The sequence below is a fragment of the Cydia splendana genome, chromosome 17, assembly GCF_910591565.1.
Source record: "Cydia splendana chromosome 17, ilCydSple1.2, whole genome shotgun sequence".
In the NCBI taxonomy this organism is placed as follows: Eukaryota; Metazoa; Arthropoda; class Insecta; order Lepidoptera; family Tortricidae; genus Cydia; species Cydia splendana.
Genome location: NC_085976.1, coordinates 2,694,471 through 2,719,983, shown reverse-complemented (window position 1 = coordinate 2,719,983; position 25,513 = coordinate 2,694,471). Strand labels below are relative to the sequence as shown.

General features: G+C 39.3%; 1 protein-coding gene and 1 long non-coding RNA gene across 2 annotated transcripts in view; both read right to left on the bottom strand.

The window, feature by feature from the left end:
• LOC134798740 (uncharacterized) overlaps positions 1-25,513 on the bottom strand; it is a 461,223-nt gene that overhangs the window by 178,725 nt on the left and 256,985 nt on the right. The window lies entirely within an intron of this gene.
• The window catches only part of LOC134798716 (limbic system-associated membrane protein-like), a 140,790-nt gene continuing 128,448 nt past the window's right edge, over positions 13,172-25,513 (bottom strand). The window contains exons 6-7 of the mRNA XM_063771100.1: positions 21,316-21,473; positions 13,172-14,024 (exon numbers count right to left, since the gene is read on the bottom strand). Coding sequence (XP_063627170.1) covers positions 13,756-14,024; positions 21,316-21,473 — 427 coding nt within the window. The 3' untranslated portion in view covers positions 13,172-13,755. The remainder of the gene's footprint in view (positions 14,025-21,315; positions 21,474-25,513) is intronic.

The following is a 25,513-nucleotide window of genomic DNA, read 5'->3' as shown; positions in this document are numbered from 1 at the left end:
CTTAGATGAAATGGAGCAAAATAAAAATGGTGTAGTTTTTTTTATGGGAGATATAGGGTAACGGGCGTAGACGTAGGTCTGAACATTTTAGGAAGTTATATTAAAAAATAATAAAATGTGACTCCGCATTAAGATATCGTGTATCGTTTAAAGCAGTTTTGGTTTAATTGTATCTTAGTTTCGTTATACATATTTACAAAAATTCTTAGATGTCTAAACTAAAAAATATCATGAAATTTCATTTCTCACACACTATGTAAATACCTGACTAAACTTCTCACACGACTGAGCCAATAAGTCCCGCTCTAACAGCTTACATACACAGTATCCAGTGATACGAACGTAAAAGATTTTACCAATTTGGCAAGAAGGGCGCGGAATGGTCGCACAGCGGATGGCAAAAATACATACATTCTATAAACGTGCCGGTAACTTTGCGACTCAGGGGAGCGCCGAACATGACATGACGCTTACGGACGAGACTATCCGCAATCCGCAACCGTAATCGACTTTTAGGACCTTTTAGGTTGAAATATTTTTTGTAGTAACTCTATAAGTGCAAAATGATTTGTCGGCGCGGTGAACGTGGCTTATAGAATGTGCACGAAGGCGCAATATTTATTTTTCTGCAAGGTAATAAAATTATGACTAATGCTACTTCTTATGGCATGCTAACTTAGCATTGCTAAACCGAGCCGCCATATAGCACTATTATTTCGCGTTGAATGTAAGGAACAATGGAATCAAAAATCATTTAACTTAAGTATAGAAAATACAAACGAAAACTTCGAACCAAATAATTTCGATTTTGAAAAAGTAAAGCACGTGCGAAGCGAGTCCTAAACCTGGGTGCCAGCTAATGTGCCAATCGTTTGCGTGTCGTAGCGAACAAAACGCTAATGTCTCTCTGTCGTCCTAATAGGTATGGAAGAGTGATATGGCACCTTGGATAGGCTCTCAGTTGTCATTCTGGGGTTCATTCTTTAACCGTAAAACACAAAATTCAGTCAAAGCCAAAAATATTTTTAAGGAAAAAATGCCAAATAACTGTGAACATAGTATTTGCAGAATACTTGTTTATTTAGGTTAGATAGTTATGGACCCAATCTAAGCGCATTCATGTTTGTAGACATCTGCTACCGACAAGTTTGTGCTTCAGTTCAAATGCGTTCGGCTTATCTCCTTTGAACTCAGAGACGAAGCCGTTGAGTGTCAAGTTCCAGGGTCGTTATTCACATCGTATACCGTCCATCTGTATTCTAACAAACCAGTTTACATTTCAATAACTTTAAACTCTCGCGTTTTGTACACATATTTAATTACACGAACGGGTCTACCGCCATATAATTTCGTTATTATTACCTTAAATTCCGACATTTCAGCTGAGTTGCACGGAAAAACTGACGTCCCAGCAAAACGTCAATAGAGAAATAAGTAAACAACACTGAACTACCCGAAATCAGTTTATAAAAATGTTCGGAGCTGAAACGTCGGAATTTAAGGTAAAAACAATGAAATCATATATCACTGTAGAGCCGTTCTCGTGTAATTTTTAATAAGTTTACGTTTCAGTTCGAGATACGTGCAATTTTTGCGTAAGCTAGAGCATACCTGCATTGGTTCTATTGTGCTTGGTAATCTTTCCGTATAGAGTCCTGTGTGACATCAATATTCCTTCGGATATTAATCGCTTAAGGGGCCCACTGATTACCAGTCCGCCGGACGATATCAGCCTGTCAGTTGACCGCAAAAGGCCACGCACTAACAGTTCTCTGTCAGTTTTCGGCCTGATGACTTACACGAACCGATCGTGTGTGGCCGCCTGACGATTCCAGTCAGCGCCGACAGATATCCGCCGGACAGTCCGTGGCCTCGAGTCCAGTCAAACACACATCATGAGGTAGCCGGCCGGCGATCGCCACACGTTACAGCATTAGTAAATTCTACTTTATTCCTAGTACTTAAGAGTTCATAGTCCCTAAAATAAGCATACGACTTTTTGTCTTCGAGCATCACGGATACGGGCTTCTGTCAAATTGAAATAGAATCAGTAAAAAAAAAACAGATATGTACGTTAGTAAAATTCAACTTTAATTCTAGTAGTTAGAGTTCATAGGCATCATTTTAATTTTAGGGCATGAATACAACAATGCGAAGGTTGCATGTATCTAGTTTGTCAAGACTTTTCTTTATTTATCATGTTGTTACCTCGCAACTGTTGTTTACTGTTAGCAACTGTTAGTCAAAAATAAATGTCATAAAGAGAATTATAACATAAACCTAATTTTTTTCTCTATTAATTTTAAATGTGACATGTTATTATTGTATTTGCATGGCTTATATATTTGAAAATACAGACTTGATTATTGATTGCTGGAAGAGTAAGTAACAGAGTAAAAAAGGAGCAAACATTCAAAGATTCAAATAGGGAAATTAGCCTCCCAATATAACAACACTGGTTAAAATTTTAATAGTTCTCAAGACAACGCCGGGAGGTATACCTTCGATGGCGTTCACGGCAGCTAGCAATGAAAAGACTAGCTATTGTGCGATTTGATTCCGCTATAAAGACACGTGGTAGAAACACTAGCGCAAGTATGGAGGTACCTGCTTAGACAAGAGATGAGACTTATGCCTGAAATTCTTCAGCTACAAGTGGGATCCGAATTATGACATCATTAATTCATTCCGTTTTAAGTTAAGATAATATTTGGAACAAACTGTGTTCGGAGAAGAGCGTGGCGTGGCGATATTACCTACCCAAAATTCTCCTAATATGTGACAATTATTACAAAAAAAGGATATGGAGTCACAAGCTGCAAGCGGTGGATTCAACCTACTTTTACTTACACCGGCTCTTATTTAGGTACTATCTATGTATACCAAATTGAAAGAAATGAAAATACTTTACTGTTATGTTTTTGTTATATTCATTCTACTCTTTTAAACCTTTTCTACATAATATTAGGTCTACTAGGCCTTTACCCGAGTGATTTTTTTGTTTGATACCTTGTAATAAATAATTTGGCCAAGCCCGAGATAGCTCGAGGCATTTAGTGTTCCGCTCGCATCGTTATATTTTACAGAGGTTGTTTGCCTGTTTTTAGGATTCCGTATTCAACTACCCTAAAGGAACCCTTATAGTTTCGCAACCCTTGTAGTTTTTACTACATATTTAATATATCATTAATTCTTCTTCGGCGGGAACGGACTCGATTAGATGCATAGCCTGCATCAAAAGTACGTCGCGGGGACGATAATTTGTGTTTTGGGAAAGTATCCTATGAAACTCAGTGACACATTCATCCTCGATGTAATCATTCGCAAGTATATACGAAAAGCGAGCCATAGTATTCGACAACAACCTAGTGCGTAGGTGGCACCTTTGTGGCACATACAGTAAACAAACCACATTGACACATCACACGTCACGTCAATCACATGGCCTACCGCGAAACAAGAAAATCGAAATTTCGTTATCTAATCTCTCTATCACTCCTGCATATTCGAGCGATAAAAAGGCAGATAACTAAATTTCGATTTTCGCGTTTACCGGTAGGCCCTTGTTTACAAACCGCCATCAATGCCATATTTTATTGTCTGTGAAAACTTGTCAAAAAACAGTTTAAGGCACAGTATGTATAAGTTAGTCTATGAATTTACTGAGTCGGTAGTGCTGCACTCTGGCGGCAGAACATTGCAGTAATATCCCCTTTTAACCAGGTTTCACTGTAGTAGTCAAAAATATGTTTACATTTCTTGCCTTATTACAAAGGAATAAGGTCCAAAAGTGTAAACATTATCTTTGACGTCGACTGTCCATTTTGACGAAAAAATTAAACTAGTTGAAAAACATGAAACTGAAGGCTCTCGACTGACAGCAGATGACGGCCAACAGGCCATCGGCCGGCTATCTGATAATGTATGTGTAAATTGGCCTGCAGGCCACGGACTGTCCGGCAGATATCTGTCGACGCTGACCGGAATCGACGAGCCGTAGTTCGAATAGCCGTCAGTCCAAAATCTGAAGTAGAACTGTTAATGTGTGGCCTTTTGCGGTCAACTGACAGGCTGATATCGTCCGGCGAACTGTCAATTTGTAGGGACCTGTCAAAATTATATCAGACTATTGCCGGCGGACGGCCGTACGGTGGGAAACTGACGACTCGTCTGTAGTCGCAGAGGTGGTAGCAGACCATTGCCGGCCGGCAATAATCGCTTATGTTTGTGGACGTTATTGGTCTAGGACGGCAGGCCGCCCGATAAGGCCAGAGACTGCAGGCGGACTGGTAATCAGTGGGCCCCTTTAGGATCAGAATCATGCCTTCACTTTGATTTTCTACCTTGACGATTGCTGGTCTTATGAAAGGACTATAATATTTAAAAACTCAAAAATGTATTCTGTAAGTCAGCTCTTTCACAGGTCAGTACAACGTTTACTACAGTGATAAATATGATGATATCATATAGTATGAAAAATATATAGCACTATTTTATACTAAAGCATTTCCGTTCACAAGTTAAAAATAGGTGTAGTAAAATAGGTAACATTTTTTTTAAATAAGTTAACATTAACATACCTCTTCTTCTTCCTTGCGTTATCCCGGCATTTTGCCACGGCTCATGGAAGCCTGGGGTCCGCTTGACAACTAATCCCAAGAATTGACGTAGGCACTAGTTTTTACGAAAGCGACTGCCATCTGACCTTCCAACCCAGAGGGGAAACTAGGCATTATTGGGATTAGTCCGGTTACACATTAACATACCTATTTCTTGTATTTATTTCAGTAACAAAGTTTCAAAAGTTGAATATGATTAAATTGTACAGGTATGTACTTATTTGTAACCTCCGCTGAAGAAATAACTACATCTATTTAAGTTATCTTTAACTTTCAACCTGAAATAACCGAGTTTGTTTCACCGAAGGAAGTAAAATCGATCACCGCAACTTCTTGATGGATGAGTTCTGATTCGAAACGTTACTTGTTTAATCTCCTCAGGTTGTTAGCTGAAGAATACGCCGCAAAAGTAAAAAGACGTATCTCGTTCGAAATCTTAGTCGCATACGACGTTTTAACTAATGAATATATGTATTATTTATCTAGTTCGTTGACGTAAACACTGCTTGGATGTGGACAGAACTTTCCGGAAGAAATCGGTTAGGTGGTTATAATGAATAAAACTACGTGTGATACGTTGAATTTGAACCTTAACATTGGACAATTAGGTTCAAAGTAAAGTGAGTAAGTATGTTGGCTATTTACTTTTTTTACACGTACCAATTTACTTAATTTTACCTTATTTTTTACACGTGCCTACCTACTCTATGCCCTTGTATTTTTCTTACGTCAATTTACTTTATTTTTACCTTATTTACTATAATCTTATTTTTTACACGTGCCTACCCTATGCCCTTCTATTTTTCTTACGTCGAAACAGACAATCAATTACATTGATGAAATATGTCACGTTCATTACATTATTGCCGCGATTATGATGTCCAAGCTGTCACTCATTTTATCAAGGAACAGTGACAGCGCCCGGGTCAAGCCGCAGCAAAAGTTAATGTAGCTGCAGTTGCCATTCTAACGTCACTTTTAATCCCAACCTTTACAACATTGTTACTCCTGTGAACGTGTGAACTATCTGGGAAACTGATTTTAGGTAGGTACGTACCCCCTATTCATCATCACCATCAGTTTCAGTTAAATAGCTGATTATAACACCCCGGCGCGGCGGCTGATTGCGGATAGATTTGGACCCGATGCCAAATTACGTTCTTCCAATTAAAAAATCTTTGCATTAATCGGATAGCCAATCAAAGATATTATCACGACTTGATTAAATATTTCACGTTGAATATCCAATCGAGTGAATGAATCTAAGTACTTAATTATCTGCTCTTTCATCTCATAGATCTCTAACTTATTTAATTATCTTGATCACCAGGGATCCTAGGGCTGGCTCATTCCTTGGCCAAAGAATTGGAGTTGCGATTCAGCGGGGGAATGTAGCCAGCATTATGGGCACCCTTCCGCAGGGATCGGATCTGGGGGACTATTTGTGTTAGTTGTAATTTAGTTTTTATTTAATTGTAAGTTATTTCATAAGGTTAAATTTAGATGTGTTGAAATGCATTTGTATTTGTAGGTATTTTGTGATTTGACAATTTAATTGATTAATAAAATTATCTTGTAAAGTATTTTCACTCGAATATTCTAAAATGACTTGTGAAGTGACCCATACATTTTGGATTATTGTACCCCTAGTGTACTGAGTGAGTACCCGTTTGCGTTGTCTCATTTTGTATGAGATTTTAAACAGCGCGCCAAGCGGGACGTTTTGGAAACTCAAAATCTCATACAGAATGACACTTAATGCAAACGCGTACTTCACGTCACGCTTTCGAATGAAATTTACACTAGGGATTCGGAATTCTTACATTGATTTTAAATTACAATCCGTATCTAACTGTGATCACTTCGCAGTGAAATATTTTTTTTTAAACTTACAATATCAGTATATATAGTATAGAACCAAAGAACAAATAGTAAGTAAGTAGTTGATAAAGTGTCCGCCCAATATGAACACCCCTTACGCATATATCAGCCTAAATGATTCCGTGGCGCACATATATCTAAGACGATAGGCCAACTGCTTAGCTCTAAAACGGCTTAACTCCTTGTGATTCCGTATGTAAATAAGCCCTTTGTAGTAAATAAGTCAGAATTCCGCGTTTCTGCTCCTTTTCATTTAGATACGCTCCGTTTCGGGCCTTTATCCCCTCCGTCGATGCCTTCATCTCTGCAATACTTAGAAGAAGAAGGTCGTAATGATATGCAGATCTCCACAAATTTATCAAGTTGTTCTCTTCAGTGGTTTGCTCCGAATTACTTAATACAATGATATTTTTCTTCTTTTTAACTTGTATATTTTGGGCATGTTTTGTTTGTAAAGTTAAACTAGATTTTGTTCATTTTTGCTTTATTTAATTTGGAGTCTTAGAATTAAATGAACAAGAGAAGTTTATAAACTTTAAAAGTTTACAAAAAATACTGTCTAGATAATATTTAATTTAGTTTCATTATTTTTGTATGTGGTTAGTTTTGCATCACACTGTATTTTTGACGAGGTGAATATAATTATATTTTTCCTTAGTCTCCCGTTGACCACGAACGATGTAAAGAGTTTGAAATGTAGGGATGTATTTTAAATTAATTATAGGTAGGTAGGTATCGCAATGAGCGGTGGTGGCCGAGTGGATATGACGTCCGACTTTCAATCCGGAGGTCGCGGGTTCAAATCCTGGCTCGTACCAATGAGTTTTTCGGAACTTACGTACGAAATATCATTTGATGTTTACCACTAGCTTTCCGGTGAAGGAAAACATCGTGAGGAAACCTGCATACATCTGCGAAGAAATTCAAAGGTGTATGTGAAGTCCCCAATCCGCATTGGGCTAGCGTGGGGACTATAGCCCAAGCCCTCTCGCGCATGAGAGGAGGCCTGTGCCCAGCAGTGGGACGTATATAGGCTGAAATGATGAAAAATGATGAAATGAGGTACGCAATATAATCCGTTTTCATAGTTTTTTTATGTACACCTGTAAAGGTAGAGTCTTGGCAGGGGGGTGTCACTACGCAGTTTAGGTACATTTGGCCGGCGCGACGCCCGGGCCGGCGTATGGCAGTGTGCCGCTCGGCTCGCACGATAGTCGATAGTCGTGTCACGTGGCGCTCGCGCAAAATTGAAAATACACAATGCCTTCGAAACCTAAATCTAAGTCCTTACTTAGTAATAAATAAAATAAATCCTTAATTTATTGAATAATGGTTGCCCAGAAACAATATTAGGCACTAAACGACATATTTCATACTTCCGTGAGAATCAGGCATACTATCTCCGGATAAAAATTTTATTTTTACAGAATCAACGTTTGTAATTCCTACATATTTAAACTAAACTAAAACTTGGCAAGTGATAACCCCGTGCCGACACTCACAGCTCGGTCATAAAACTGCGGCGCGCAAAGAAGATTCACGGTTCGTGCGCGGTTATAAGTTTCAATTTTGTTGCAGGCGGCGAGTATAGGTATAATTTTATACCTAAACCTGACTTTTGTGAAGGAGTGAATTTTCTGTACAGTAGTACTATTAGTTATTCTGTGGTCTTGGTGAGCCCATGTAAAATTGTTACAATAGTACCTAATTACTGGGAATGTAAGCCATTTCTCACTAAGAATAAAGCTTATGAGTATGATTTATGATTACCTATATTAAGTTCGTGGTAGTTCCCCGCAGTTTGATCCCAATTACAATAATACTTAATTTGTTTAATATAAACTATATTATAGTTTCGGCTGTAACAGTATATTGTACTGTAAATTTAAACAATACCTCATATAAACTAGATGTTATATAATAGTCAGATATTGGTTTTCTCAGAAATCGATGTCTGTTTGAATATAACTATCCAGGCATAGGTACTATGTCTGTTATGTTACTAGTAAGTTATACCGGGTGTAGCCTGTAACATGAGCAAAAAATTAAACTGTAGACTGTACTCCTCATACTGACCAACATTTGTTCAGCGACTTTTAAAAATAACTTGTGGTTTGATTTTTAATACACTTTAAATTTTATTCTAAGACGCAATGTATTGCGAATTTTGTTATGTTTAAGGCGTGACAAGCATCGTCAATCACAATGATATGGCGTGGCGATGGCGTCCATTGGAGATAATATTTATTTTGTATGGAAAATAGGGAGTCTAAAACCTTCAAAATTTTTAAAAGTTGTTGAACAACATTGTCACCGTTTGAGGAGTACAATCTATGTTTTAATTATTTGCTCGTGTTACAGGCCACACCCGGTATATCAGTGGTTCCAATATTAAATATTACCTACATCTGTTGTCCTTGTTTTTTTTGGTAGGTAGGTAATTAAATTACTACAATATATTATGGTACTTTCGCGAATGTTGCGGACTGTTTAGTGACAATGGATTGCTGGCAAGCAAAGCAGCGTGCATATTATGCTATTGAGGCGTATCGTACCAAAGAATTTTCATTTAGTACCTCAAGGCGCAAGCGTAGCATTAATTTCAAAATATGTGGAAGAGGTTAGAGGAGTAAATACACAGCGAAAATCGACATTAAATCGAAAAAATGTGATTATCAAAAAAAATCGAATTTAGGTATCTTCTTTTCGTAAAAATAAATAAATAGTTTTGGTTTATTATGTTTTAGTTTTTTATCAAATTCAGAAATTGGAAATTTATATGCTGCAAGACCTTCCTATTACGTTGAGGATGAGCTCCGAAACAGCGAATTGAGTAGACGCTTCTGTTTGAACAAAATATTTTTTGTAAAATCGAATTGCGACTTACTATAAAGATTTGCTGTTAAAAATGCATTTTAATTATGTTTATCGGCAGCTGTAGGTGTAGATGACCAACTATAGACACTACTTTAAAGAGACACCACAATCCGACTAATACAGCTCTTACTGAAACAAAGAACAAACGGCCGCCCGTATTTCTAGCGAGGACCGATTGACTCAAATATACAATGAAAAAGACCAACTACAGCTGCTGATGCCAATTTTTTATAATCCTCGTGTGTTCCTTTTATAGCTATGCAATCAACTAATAGTTTTGGTTGTAATCTACATCTTTTCTCCACTCAGTTAGATTACAACTAATGCTACTGTAATATCCGCATATCTCTCATCCGCTCATATCCGCCGCAGTGGAAAGGCAGCCTAAACGATACTTGATTAAATATAGTGGTAAACCACCGTTGACACGGTTGGAAACCATGGTGGTCATCTTGCTTGGAAGCTTTGTTGACGACCGCATAATCACCCTTTTGGTTGATAGGTATCCCCGATTTTACCAAGTTTCGATGATACCCTAAGAATCAGAAATCTATAAATACAGGTATTGCCGCTGACTTGTGTGAGGGCTCGTCTGATTGCAATATGGGTCTTAATCTCATTTCCGGGAGCTTTACCTTTTTAATTACCATCTCGGATGCTTCATTTAACGAGAAGGGACCAAAAAGATAATTGCTACTTAATTTTTATATTATTTTCTCAACTCCTGATTAATGATGTTACGGGATTATTTATTTATTTATCATAGGTCTCGAGTAAGGTTATTAATAATGTAATATGAATATAAATATAAAAACACGTACAAAACACTCGGAGAGAGAGAAACCGACATACTATACGCGTCGTGTCCTAGACGAGACGTGTCCGCCTTATGAATTTAGCGAGAGTCTCTCTAGGTCGTGACACTTCGCTATGAAACCGTTCGCTGACACAACTATCGGAAGAATGATCGTCGAATCAACATCCCACATGGCGGTTATTTTGTGAGGCAAGTCTAGCTAGGTAGGTACTTACTCGACCTGAGGGAATCATTATGATTATAAATAAAACAAGATATGCTTTCGAATAATTTATGACTAGTTGTTATTATTCTTATAAATCATTAAATAACATTTTTTAAATACAACTACACTTTGATAATTTATTACACAACCCATTTCATTAACTACTTTTAACCGACTGCGACGTTTGCAACATTCGCTTTAAAAACAACATGAATTATTACACAAAATTATATTTGGCTGTCATGAAATTACAAATAATTTTAAATTTTTAGATCTAAGTTTAAGTTTACTCTATTTACATGTCTTATTTCATGTGTATTATGTACATTTATTTACAAGTACAATTTCTAAACATGATAGAATTTTATCAAACTAAAAATAGGAATGGAAACATTATTCATTCATTAGGCCAGAAGTAAATTTGAATTTTAATACTGATTGAAATGATGTAGACTTTTGAGTATCTCATGGGAAGATAGCTTATTATACCTAAGTATTTCCTAAGTGGGTAGGTAAACCGTACGACGCTTTATGAGAATAAAATATGGTATTTACTTCTCAATAGGTTATTAAGCTGGTAGTTATTTTCTTCACATTGCACCCATGGAACCCACAGTCCTTAACAATAAAATGTAGGTATTGTCTTAAATATTAAAGGTGGGCAATAGACAGTTAAGCTTAAACATATGATACAGTTATATCTATCTTATGCAAGTTGTAACACTAGAAATTACACAATTTTGTACAAAGATATAAGCAAACAATCAACATTATTTAACTGATAATGTATCCAAAGTTGAGGTGAATTTTTTGATATACGAATGTCCTTTAAAACAACAACATGTTTATATAATTTATATTCAGTTATAAGATCACCCTATTCGATGTTAATCATATCTATACCCATGGTAAAATAAATTAAAAATACAACTAATGAAAACTACCACCAATTTCGATAATCAGAGCCACAAGCATGTGCATACGCGGTACACGGCACAGATTTAAATCCACAAAAAAATCCTAGGCTTTGACGACGGGGCATCCCTTGCGCAGGCCGCAGCCCTAACGCACCACTACCAACCAACTCGCTTGATATATGTATTTTGTTTTTCGTTATTTCAGTTTAAATAAACATGTTCTTGCCAAAAAAAAAAAAAAAAACTACCACTCTTACCCCTTTTTCATAAACGCGCTAAAAGCATCAAATAACTAATGTTTGTCTTTTGACTTGTATTTGTAAGACAGGTACCTATAAAACATAATTTAACTAAATCGGGCCCGTAAAGTTTTATGAATGAGGGGGCTAATTCATTTGAATACCTAATAGATACTTTTGGATTTGTTACAAAATAAAATCAGTTACCCGTTTTTAAATCATCCACATTGTGATCACACATTATTTGCTGATAAAATGGATTGTTTGTCGAGTAAATATTTGATTGAAACATTTAAGTGAATAGTTAAATCGATCTAAAAGACCAGCGCTTTATGCTGAGTAGGGTCCATTTCGTGATGCACACTTAATGATTTCTTCTTTTCTTGCTGTTCTTGTCTGTACATGTTCGTACATGTTTTGTGATCGTTACGAATAAATATCTTTTATCTTTTCATATTTATCTAAAAAGCTAAAAAGAACAGCACAAATGAAGGCGCTTTTGTTAAGTGTACACCGGTAGAACAAACTATAAAGAATCCTTGCTAAGTTGAACACAAAGGAATGATATAGCCAGTTTAATATAGTTTATTATTACCTCAAGTATCGCGGACAGTCTGCCTAATGACGTCTTGCTCTCTGGGCAAAATAATGAGGGAAATGTACCTTGGTTATTCTTCTGTCCCCAAAGGGTCATGTTAACTATGTAAATATGTACAACCATTTTGTGTCCTTCTCATGGTTCAAGTAGTTTGTTAAGATACAGGATGTCCAGCGGCAGCTTTCTGATTTGAAAACTAAAAAATAATAACTATTTATTTCATGGAAATAAGATGAATGCATCGAAATGTCGAACTGCGTACGCACTAAAATCGGAAATCTCAACATCTCAACCTGTAGATATTCTGAATCATTAAAAAACACTGCCAAACCAATATACTCCAATGGTTTGCAAACAACAAGATAAGGCGCATTTTCCTTAACCCACAGATTAGCCTACTTGTTCTGAGGGTCTACCGCGAACCACGTATGACGTGGTGCTTCTCTGTCGCACTTACGTACGAATTTACAAGTGCGACAGAGAGGCAACACGTCGAATAGTTTTCGCGGTAGGCCCTCTGATCGTGCTATCGAGAACAACTAACAGCTTAGTCATTCCACACACAGATAAGCCCCTTCGCATTGAATCTTGGTTCATCTTGATCCGAATAACAGAATCGTTTTGCTCGTAATCTTCGTCGAGATTAAGGTAGAAGGAAAAACAAAAGAATTGAAGAGTCAGTTAGGTACGTATAAGCCAGAAAATCAACTGTCCATAAATGCTCTCAAGTGACGGTAACCTACTTACTGCCCGATCCGAACTTTAATATACGTCAATTAATAGATCTAGAAAGGATATGGATTAGATGTGTCTCTGTCAAAACGTTTTTGTTTTAAGAAACGTCACATTTGACACTGACATATGTAATCCATATCGTTTCTAGATATTTTAATTGACGTATCTTAAAGTTCGAATCGGGCCGTTAGATTCCATCACATGTTGCAGTCTCTAATTCATGTAAATACAAACATAATTTATTTAAGACTAGATTTTTTATGGAAAAATTCCTTGGCAGATTAGATACGAGTTCCCATATCCACAAACTAACATAATGTAACATTTTCTTAACCTAGTAATCGCTCATAGCTTTCTTTTCTCTGTGAGTTAGATTTTTCTCCGAAAATACCGAAAATTGGTATTATTATACTTGTTTAACTAATTATTATTACTGTACAAATCCTTCAGCGTATTAATTCTAACTTTAGTATAGTTACTCGTAAGCATCAAACTATACAAGTCAAGTTACAACTTGCCTTAACACATTTCAAGTTGATATGAATGAATGGGTGTATGATAAATTTTTGTCTTTTAATAACTTATCACATTTTTCGCTACGGTAGCATACATTACAAAGAAAGCCTAAAATGTTCAATAATTCAACAGGCTCAGAGCTTCTATGAGCAAAGTTCTTATAGAATCACCATTAAAATTGACGATAATATTTTGACAATAAAGATTTAATCGTAATATCAACACGAAAAATTAGTATCTACATTATAGTCGTTGTATTTAAATACATCCAACAATGGTATGCTTGAAATTGAATACACAAATGACTAGAATACATTCCCTTATTGTTTAAAAATTGTGTAAGAAAATTGGTCATCTCGAATTTAACCCTTGGTTTACTACATAGTTGATGAGATCCAAAGCTGGACTGATTAGAGCAATGGCTACGAGTAAAGTGATGGTGGTGACTTGGGTTGTGATAGCGGGGAGCGCGAGTACGAGCCACAGGCGAGGGCTGGAGACCGTAGTGGCGGTGGCGAGGCCCAAGATCGCCCGGTTGAGGCCGGGCGGGGACGACCCGGAACTCTGCATGGCCGCCGGCCGCTCTCCGCTCAGTACGTGCACTATTACCGAGGCGGACTCTGCAACAAAAATGACGCCATTCAAGACGGGTACGTGACAGGTGTACAGAGTAAGCCTTGACTCGTTTGAACGAACCTATAAATAAAACAGCGAACAATATGACACAATTAATATGATTCAGTGGTTGACAACTTTGTTAACTTAGTTGAGTAATGCCAGCGAAGTTTAACGAATACAGCACTGCAGGGAATACGAAATATTTTAACAGGCATCTTTTTCAGTTAAAGTTATGCTTTTTGTATAGTATTATAACTAGAGATGCCACCAATATTCGGCAACTATTCGGTATTCGGCCTATTCGGCCACTTTGCCGGATATTCGGTATTTGGCCGAATTTTGCCTACTATTCGGCCGAATACTTTGTAACACCTACCTAAAAAGAAAAAAAATACATAATAAAAGTAACCAAAACCCAGGTATATTTAATATTTAAAATGTATTCTTGGAAAGTTGTTACACGAACCCTGTTTTGAGCATTTTTTGATTACTAAATATTTTATTTTTATCATAGGTCTGATTTGATTGACTGTAACGACATTAATTAAATCTGTTCAACAAAAAGTATATCTTAGCAAACGTTGTGCTCTGTTGGCGAACAGGTTTCATAATAACTGTGACTCAAAATGTTCGCATGTCATGCCAAATATTCGGTCGCCGAATATTCGGCACTTCGGCCGAGAGAGGGGCCGAATATTCGGTATTCGGCCAATACCACTATTCGGGGCAGCTCTAATAATGACATTAATAACCCCTTGGTTGCTCTAGTAGTTAAACAAAATAACACTAGTTTTTAATCAGGGTCTCTAAGTCCTTAACAAGCCCAACTTTAGGGTCCGGACATTGTTAAACAAAATAATATAAGTCTTCTAGTTAATAGCGAAATATGTTTTGTGGCTGTATAAAACTTAGGACAGGTGTTACGTACCTACTTTTATTTGGCAAGATCCTAAAATACCCCACAGTAGTATTCGTGCCACGGTAGGCCACTACATACATTTTGAAAATAAATAGAGCAAGGTTTGGGGAAGGGATGCGTTGGGTAAGGGTAAATATTTGTATGAGAATATGAATATGTATAATATTAAACATTACTTATAAGCACCTTGGTTTAAGACTGTAAGCTTATTTGTGAATAAAATTGAATAAATTGAAAAATGAGTACCTACGTATAAAAAATATATAGGTACTTATTATATGTGCTAAAATGTGACTTGGGAGTTTTTTGTTGTGTGTTGTTGTACAGTGTGTTTTTGTTGTCTGTGTGATTTATTAGTATTAGGTTTGAGTCTCAGAGCTGATTTTACTTTATAACAAATAAGTAATATAACTGAATTATAATATTTATTAAGGGATAAGTATAATTTTGAAATTTTGTTTCTCCTATTTGGATTTCACGGGCCTATAAATCCCGGTCTTTTGATAGGCTTGCGTGGGAATATAGATCCAACACGTAGAGACCCTTTGGAGAGCTTTAATGTCATGTAGAACGCCTGCTGCAACTCGTTCACAGGCGCAACAATAGACACCCGTGAACCGGTCGCAGCAGGCATTGGGAATATTGTAGAAAAAGTGAACAGTATAGCGGTCTATGGATGGATGTTTGGGTGGACTATTGTAAAGAGGTCCGACCACCTGCCATAACAATGTTAACACATTTTGATATTATTATTATAATTTTTAATCCATGATTATAATAACCTCTAAACTTGATGGTTTGGTGCAGTTATTGTGAAATGTGGTGTGTTGTCCTAACCGAAGAGTTTCAAAAAAGTGTGAAATGGTGTTAAATATTTACACTTTATAGGGATTTACCCCAAATGCTAACTTTTCAAAAGATTCCAACCGTCAGCCACAAAGATTTAATTTAAACAACCTGGTTCCAATTACTTAATTTTGCAACGGAATTATTATTGGCCGGTTGATAAATACGTACATTTAATAAATGAAAATGGGAATCGGCTTTCCCACTTATTACGAACAATAATCTGACGATTACACTTGATATTTATTGTTAAGCTTTCCAATTTCTGTTGATTAATTAGTAGCGTAAGAGGAAAGGTTACTAAGGGATATAATACGTTTTTGTTACGAGCAATAGTCGAGTGATTCATTTGATGTGATTTAGTTAGCCAATTTATGCCAGCATGCATATGATATCTACAAAATGCAGTATTATTCAGGCGATTTGCGAATCCGCTCTGTGAGCTAACCGCAGTCACTGCTGATTTATACGCGAAATTAATGGATGGCCTGAACAATCGGTAGTTTTGGATGGTTGACGGCTTGAAAAATGCCGATGATACGAACGTTTATCGGTGGTTTGAAAAAAATAGTTTCCATATTTGTGGCTATCAATATTAAACGACCATACATAGATTTCAAACAAAAGTCTTTCCTTATAGGTATAACTTGTATAGATTGTATGAATATAAGCAATGCCTTTATGACCCAGGTGTATAGAAAAGGAACACCCCTTTATACAGACAATAATCCTTAAATTTGGATATGTTCACAGGAGATAAAGCTGGCTTCGTATTTAACTAAACGAGTTCTCAATGGACAATAACATATTATTGTTTACCTGATTCTACCTAGGTAAGTCTAACACTAAATACAGCAAATTAAATAAGAAGTAAGTCAGTCTCTCTTGTGTTATAAATAAAGACGTGTTAAGAAATGTATGTTTAACACATATGTATTTAATCGCGTTCTGTAAAAATTACATTTTTTTTTTATTTCATAGGTATTTACAATAATGATAAGTTAACTTTGTATGCGGCAGCATAGGTTTTAAGTTTGTGAAATTCACTGAAGTATTGTCGCGTGAAATCGAATCAAGTGTACCTAGTGTTGAAGAAAAGCAAATAGTAAAAATCTGTTTGTTACAGAATATCTAGGAACGCGTAGGCAGACATCGCTTTGCTTTTAGTAGTGATTTTATACAGATTGCGCAAAAAGTCAGTACATGTGTAGCGTTGAAAAGAATACATACCTATATTTATTGTTTACTCTTACTATAAGCTGCAAACATTATAATTTGACACGTCTTACGTCATATTATAAGGCAAATAGCTCACCCTTTACGAGCTCTGATAATCTACATCTATATTGGATGTAATTTTTCACGCATTTGGACCTCAAGTAGCGATGATCAATATAAACCAATTACAAAGTTGACTTTACCCGTAACTTCCTTGTATTGAGACGAAAAACATGTAAATGAACTCTGGAAGTATGTAGATTACGTATTACCATTTTGACGCAAATAACCAACAATTTTTGCTAACCAGGTACAACATTCTGACATTTAGGCGATGGTACTAGTATATTGAATTGATATTGTTCACGTTGCTTAAGTTACACGTACCAAAATATAGGTGAATAACGAGCCCCGTCTTTATCATGTGTGCCAGTTCAGGAAACTCACACGAGGGATGAAGCGGACTTTGAGAGAAGGGTAAGACTTCCGGGCTACACTCTAATTAAAGCCATCCACCATCCTAAACACGGCATAGCCACTCTTGCCAGGTCAGACATCTCAAACATTCATGTGGCCACCGTCAGCGCCAAAGATTCTTTATATTACATCGTCGTGCAAGTAGAGGACATCTCTGTGACCAATGTCTACAAGCCACCAAGTATCTCATGGCCTTCCGAACTACTCCCTGTCCAGCCGCACCCGAGTGTGTACGTTGGGGATTTCAATAGTCACCATACGAATTGGAGATACTCAGAGGTGGACGCAAATGGTGAACTACTGGCTCAATGGGTGGATATGAACAACTTACACTTGGTATTTGATGCAAAAGACAAGGGAACCTTCCATTCTACCAGATGGAGAAAGGACTATAACCCTGACCTAGTATTTGTATCCAAAGACCCCTTGGATCATCCACTTCCTTGTAGTCGATCGGTACTGTCCAATTTTCCGAACAGTCAACACAGGCCCGTATTTTTGGAGATTGGTCTTAAAATTCCCCTTCAAAATTCTATGCCCCTTCCGCGATGGAACTTTGCCCGAGCGGACTGGGTGAGCTACGAGGAGCAGTTGGATCTTAATGTGTCTTCAGCTAACTTGGACCCTATAGCCTCCAACTATGGAAACTTTTGTAAGCTGATAATCAAAGCTGCAAAGGCATCTATACCAAGGGGTTACAGAAAGGAGTACATACCTGGATGGAGTCTGAAAAGCGAGGATCTGTATAAAGAATACCAAGAAACGGGAAACCCTCATACTGGCGCCGAACTCCTCGCTTCGCTCGATGAGAGCCGAAGAGCAAAGTGGGAAACCGCAGTTGGGCAAATGGACTTCAAACGATCCAGTAGAAAAGCTTGGAGGGCCATCAACAGCCTAACTGGAAAGAACAGCCAGAACAGAGATTGCCCAACCGTTAACCCAGATGCCATAGCCAATAGACTGGTTGAACTAACTAGAGCCAAAAGTGACAAAACCTTCACGAAGAAAATTAAGAAAGAACTCACAGCTCTCAAGCAAAACTCCCCAAGAAACCATGAGCTTGCCAGACCATTCAGTGTAGAGGAACTTGTCACCGCTATTAAGCAGCTCAAAAACAATAAAGCCGCTGGCCCTGATAACATCTTTAATGAGTTCATCAAGCATATGGGGCCCATCGCAATCAGCTGGCTTACAACCTTGTTCTCTAACATCCTGGCAAACAATAACCTGCCGAAAGAGTTTAAGTTAGCAAAAGTAATTGCCGTGCCCAAACCAGGAAATAATGAAAACCTTGTCGAAAGCTATAGACCTATTGCTCTCCTCAGCTGTTCTCACAAGCTGCTAGAACGTCTCCTTCTAGGCCGCATTGAACCTTATATAGAAGCTGTCACACCGTCCGAGCAAGCCGGTTTCAGGAAGGGCAGGAACTGTGTCGATCAGGTGTTAGCTCTCACTAACTTTGTAGAAGCCGGATTTCAAAAACGCCTTAAATCGACCGCGGTTTTTATCGACCTCACGGCGGCCTACGACACAGTCTGGAGGCATGGCCTGGTTTATAAGTTAATGTCAGCAATCCCAAGCAGAGAATTAGTAGACCTCATCTCCAACATGCTGACTGAAAGGACCTTCGAAGTTTTCTTGGGAAACAAGAAGAGCAGGAAACGCAAGTTGAACAATGGCCTTCCTCAAGGTTCGGTGTTAGCGCCAATGTTGTTCAACTTGTACATCTCAGATCTTCCGCATACAGAAGCTACAAAGTTTATATATGCCGATGACATTGCACTTATCTCACAGAGCAAAGATTTTGAATCTGGTGCCCAAACACTATCATCGGACTTAAAAGCTCTGTCAGCATACTTTAGCGCGTGGCGACTTATACCCAGCCAAAGTAAGACTGAAGTCTCCTGTTTTCATCTATACAACCAGATGGCCAGCTATCATCCAACTGTATACCTGAATAAAGAAGCACTCAAGTACAATTCCTGCCCAACATATCTCGGTGTTACGCTAGATAGGTCCCTGACCTATAAGGAACATCTAACCAAGCTCTCGCAAAAGGTAGCAACGAGAAATAATCTCCTCCATAAACTCTGTGGCACCAGCTGGGGAGCTTCGGCGGATTGCTTACGCACTTCGGGTATCGCGCTTGTGTACTCTGCTGCCGAGTACTGCGCACCAGTATGGCTAGGCAGTGCACATACCAACAAAGTGGACGTCAAGCTGAACGAGACCATGCGATGCATCTCTGGTACTATTAAATCTACTCCGGCCCACTGGCTGCCAGTACTAAGCCATGTAGCCCCGCCTCATCTCCGACGCGCTCAGGCTTTGAAGAGAGAAGTGGAGAAGATTATGAAAAACCCAACGCTACCAGTACATCAAGAGTTCTGCCACCCTCCTCCACAACGTCTGGTTTCTCGAAACCCACCCTGTGCTATAGCGCCAGGCCTAAGCGACTTCAACATCTCGGATAGGTGGAAAGCTGACTGGTCTACTGCTACGGCTGGAAAAGACTCACCCTATCTTTCAGACCCGACGAGAAAACCAAAAGGGTTTCACCTACCTCGTAAGATCTGGTGCCGTCTAAATAGGATGAGAACAGGTCACGGCCGTTGTAATTATTTCCAACATAAGTGGGGTTGGAAGGAGTCTCCCCTCTGCGAGTGCGGCGAAGAAGAACAAACCACTGAGCACATATTGCGGCGCTGCCCTCTTCACTCCTATCCTGGCCCAGCTGAGGATCTGGATGCCCTGACACCCGACGTAGTTGCCTGGCTTAACAACCTCAAAGCTGTTCTTTGATTGCCTAATCATGCATGCCATACGATTAAATAAATCATTTGTGCCCAATTTGGACCAAGCAAAATATTTAAATAATAGTTTTACCAAGAAATAGATATTCATTAAATTCGAAGTAAAAAGAACTGCGTTAAATAGTTAAAAAGTAAAAAAATATATAATAACCTTTTTCATCACCCGTCCCCAAATTCGCCTTATCATTTTTATTATTTTGAAAATTGTACTAAAATCCTAAATGTTGAATATTATGCCTATAAATCCCATGATACCTACAAAGTGGAATTATGAGTAAATGCTAGTTTAGGCGAAGTTATGCACTGAAGGTGAGTTTAAAGTACATATAATATTTTTGCCAACCCTTGTTTCCAATGAATTGCAATATTGTAACATTGATAACGGGATTTGGCGAACACACTATACATAGATAATACAATGTAATATTCAGTCACCCCTTAAAATACGAGTAGAATATGCGTTGATCCGAAAATGTGATTGGGAAATATTTATAGTAGGCGCAACAAATATTTCCACTCCGATGAAGTCACGGGCACGGGTTAGATTTATTGTAACGGGGTGAAAGAATAGTTGTTCTCACACTTTTCGCTGTTGTTTTGGTAAATATTTGAACATATTATAAGAGAAATCTCGACACGTTGGATTTTGTTGCTTTGGTACATGGTAACTAGAAACTGACAGGCTAGGAGCAAACTTGTAAATAGTTAGTTCTCACCCGAATCGTGCAGCGCGCTGAGCGAATTCGTTTGATCGAATTGGCCTGATGGTCTCAAGTGCATTTATAAATGTAATTTTGCATTTTTCATGTTACCTAATGTAAATGTTGACTTGTAAGTGTAATTGAGTTTTAAATTTTTACAGCACGCCGCCCGGATCCGCGCGACCTCCAGGTTGAAGACTGGCGAGAAACTGGACAGGACCGGGATCGGTGGCGAGCAGTCGTGTTGGGGGCCAAGAGACACTTTGGGTCGCTGCGCCAGAGGAGTAAGTAAGTAAGCTAACTATGAATAGGTACTGACCGGAGCTGCTTGGAGCGCACGTATAGTTTCCCGAGTCGTGCGGCGCAGCGCGCGCTATGAGAAGCCGGCTCGTGCGCGTGCGTTGCTCCGTCTCCACGCTGATGCCGCCTCGCTGCGCGTAGTTCACTACCTGGTCACCGCGGTACCAGTAGATGAAACTGGAACAATATATAACGTAAATATTCTAGTCATTTCCTCATACACACAAGTTTACGAGTTTCATGGAGATACATCATTAAACTGTCACACTATCAGACTACGTAGGAAACATATGCCTTAACCTAGCCCCTTGACGGCCCCCGACCCCACGGCAGACCAAAAAAGCGATGGCTCGATGTCGTGAGAGCAGATATGAGCGTAAACGGGCTCACACGAAACGACGCCCAGGATCGAGCAAAGTGGAGGAAAGCAAGTAGGAAAGCGAACCCTGGCAAAGGTTAGGATAACGCTAGGTAGAAGAAGAAAATATCACTAAACTGTGGAAGTTCACTATCGCTCGCGGTATTTCCGGACCGTATGACCTACAAACCTGCATAAAAAAAACGTACTGCCCTCTTTTAGGCAAGCAACGCACTTGCAATCTCTCTGATGTTGCAGGTGCCAATAGGCGACGGTAATTGCTTACCATCAGGCGATTTATCTGTTTGTTTGCCTCCTATATAATAAAAAATACCGACATACACCGTACCTAGAAATATCGTAAACACACCCAAATGTGACAAACGGACTACATATCACTGGCCTTTGCGTCTATTGCAGACGGTTTATGGTGTAAGACATTACATCGCCTGGGACGGAATTAAGGAAACGCCGGGATGCGCAGCAGCATTACTGTCTCGGCTTCACTGTCTTATCCCACAGGAAAGGCGAGCCAATACGTGTAGAGACAGGTCTGCTTCAGGAATCTGCCGCTTATTTCAGGTTGGACCCTACTCCCGCCTTACGGAAACTCCATTCCAGGTTTTATTTTGGAGTATCCTTCTCCTAGATGGCTTGCAAACCAATGCTAAGAGGACCATCTCCCCAGATAGAAATAGCTTATTGCTTCGTTTGTGGACTTAGTCGCTTCGTATTCTAAAGCCGGCCACCACACGGTCAACGTACCGTACCGTAGAAAAAGTACAGTACAGTCGCCATCAGATATATCGGAGCGGCCAAGGTGCTCACAAATATCGGAACACGCCTCTATTGTCAGGGCGTTAGAGCGCGTGTTCAGATATTGTGAACACCTTGGCCGCTCCTATATATCTGATGGCGACTGTACCGTAAAGTAGCAAACAATCATATTTTTTGATTTATGAAATGGCGCTTTCAGTAGAAAACTATTTACTATTTATTGGTGCTGTAAGCATAATTTTGACATAAAAAGCTAGTTTCCAGTATACAATTTTACTAACCTAGCTTGAATTAAAAACTGTTTCAAACTACCTTTCAGCAACATTAATGTTATAAAGTGTCACATTCATTCAGCGCTTGCCCGTAATTTAACTTCAAAACTCGAATATAATTTAGCTTCAATGTTCTTCAAACGCCATTTTACTGAGCCATTTAATACGAAATGTTCATAAATAAAGCAATTTCCGGCATTACAAAATGTTAATTAGTATCTAATATTTTGTATTTGCGATCTCTAGACACGGTACTATGACAAACACGAGAGTAATAATGTTATTACTTATCTTTATGTAATAGTATTGTTAGCGACGCTACGACAAGACGCGGATAATTATAAGTTAGATTAAGATCAAATTCGATTAAGACTGTATTCTCAATAAAGATTTATTTGATAGGTAGGGAAAACCGCGATTAGATTGTCAGTAGTCATAAGTATTCGAAATATCCGTTATTTAACTCGTAGGTTCGTAATAAGTTTTAGGTCACCCAGTAAGTTAGGAAAAAACATGGTTAAACCTATTTCCCAATTCCCAAGTAATCACTATAAACTTGGTAAAATAATGTAGGCTCTGTCATTGGTTAACGAAAGAAAGGCGGATCAAGACAAGGAAGTCTCAATATGAAAGGGACAGACTGACCGCTTCTCATTGGTCGGCCAAATTCGAGCTCAGCGCTCCGATACAGCGTAATTTTCACTTAGAAACATACACGTTTCATTAATTAATTCGTAACCTGTTAAAGTTACATCATAACAATATTTGTAGATATTATAGGTCGTTAGCCTAGTCACCTAGTTAGATAAGAATCATAAGGCAGTCACAGGTAGACAAAGGCCTGCGAGTCGGCAAAGGGCCATAAACCATTCATTGTATTCATTTCGGCCGCTTTCCTATCTATTGTAAGCCAAGTCGTAAGGACTAGTGAACTTGTTATCGTTTGTTTTTAGAACTAATGAACGTAGTTAACTGTTTGTAATAGTTTTAAGTCAGTAATTAATCGGATGTATGTAATATGAGTCGCAGAACGATAGCGGGATAATGAAAATTCACCCGAAAATGACCGTATGACGTAATCGACCAATCACAGGCCGATTAATTCCGCGAATTAAGACATGATTTTATCTCCCTATCGTAGGTGACTCTCTTTCTTGATTTTTCGTATAAAAGTAAGACGGAACCGCTTCGGATCGTACAGTACACCAGGAGCAGCCGAAAAGGAAAAACCAAAAGGAAGAAAACCAAGGAAGACCTGAGGGATCCGAAGCTGTACCGCCTAATCGTTGTAGGAGTATTTTTATATTTGTACCGCGTAAATAAAAGTCAGTTTTTTAAAATCGTGTAGTTTATTCCTTAACGCGAGGCGGTTGAAGATATTCGTCGAGGGCTTCGCACATGGGCATCTAGTAGGCTGGGGCGACTGCGGTTTCGAGCGAGGCGCCAGTAGACCAGTTACCTTCTCCAACTGCTATCGTCGGCTATATTGGGCGTTGAGAGTTCAATATTTTCTGGTCCTTCGAACCGGATCTACTGTCAGCGCACCGGGACGTCGTGCTCAAGTCTACACTTGCTGCGAAGAAACGTCACAAATGATTCTGTCACGCGCGCGCACCAGCGAAGCGCGCGCAGGGACCGATGACAGCACCGTACGCGCGCGCGCCTGGCGCTAGACTGAACGCGCCCGCGCCGCGCTATCCCATCCCCACTCCAGCTCCGGCCGCAAATCGATGCAGCGGAGGGCAGAAGGCGACGTATGCGGCTCGACAAATCACAGCGAAGAGCACGTGTTTGTACTGCGGTGGCAATCACATTACTACAGATTGTCGCAAGCTAGCCGCACAGAGTATAGGCGCTAGATGGGAATGGGCAAGACTCAATCGTATATGCTTCAGATGTATGGACGCGAAACATTTGAAGTCGCAATGCAACGCGAAAGGGTGCGGCGTGACAGGCTGCCCGCACACGCATCACCGTTTGCTGCACACCGAGCCTACACAGACGAACAACAGCAGTGGGGCTACAATAGCGGTAGCTCAGTCGACGCATCGAGCGGTCGCCTCACCGAGAGTGACGTCATCGTTTGCGGCAGCGGCCGAAACGGAGTCGCGGCCTACAGAACGAGAGGACAACGATCCGCGCGTCTACGTGTCGTCAACCCCAAACTTCAACGTGCTACTGAAGGTGCTGCCTGTAACAGTCACGGGGCCGAAGGGTACGGCTCAAATATTCGCTTTCCTCGACGACGGGTCAACGCTTTCCATGATAGATCAAGACGTCGCAGATGAAATCGGAGCAGTAGGCGAAGACAAACCTCTCTGTCTACGTGGGATAAGAAACCTGAAGCACACATCTATCACGCAAACTGTAAGGGCGCAAGTGGGACCGCTGCGAGGAGGCACCGTGCACGAGATCGTCATGAAGACCGTAGAAGGACTTGGCATACGATCGCAATCACTCAACAAGGCCGAATTGATGAAGCACAAACACTTAGAAGATTTGGGCGACGAATGCTACGTGGGTACAGGAGTACCGCAGATGCTGATTGGAGGCGATTTCTGCCACCTGAAGACTCCCATCGAGATCAGGCAGGGCGGAGAGGACGAGCCTTGCGCAATGAAGACACCCTTGGGTTGGGTATTTTTTGGGCGAATGCCGCGCATCATTCGCACGATCGAGCAAACCGTACTTCATTGCCGCACAGAGGACGACGAATTAATCGATCAAGTTAAGAAGCATTGGTCGATCGAAGCGTTAGGAGTAACGAATAAAGAAAACGTCAGTCCGAGCGATCAGCGAGCCATCGACAT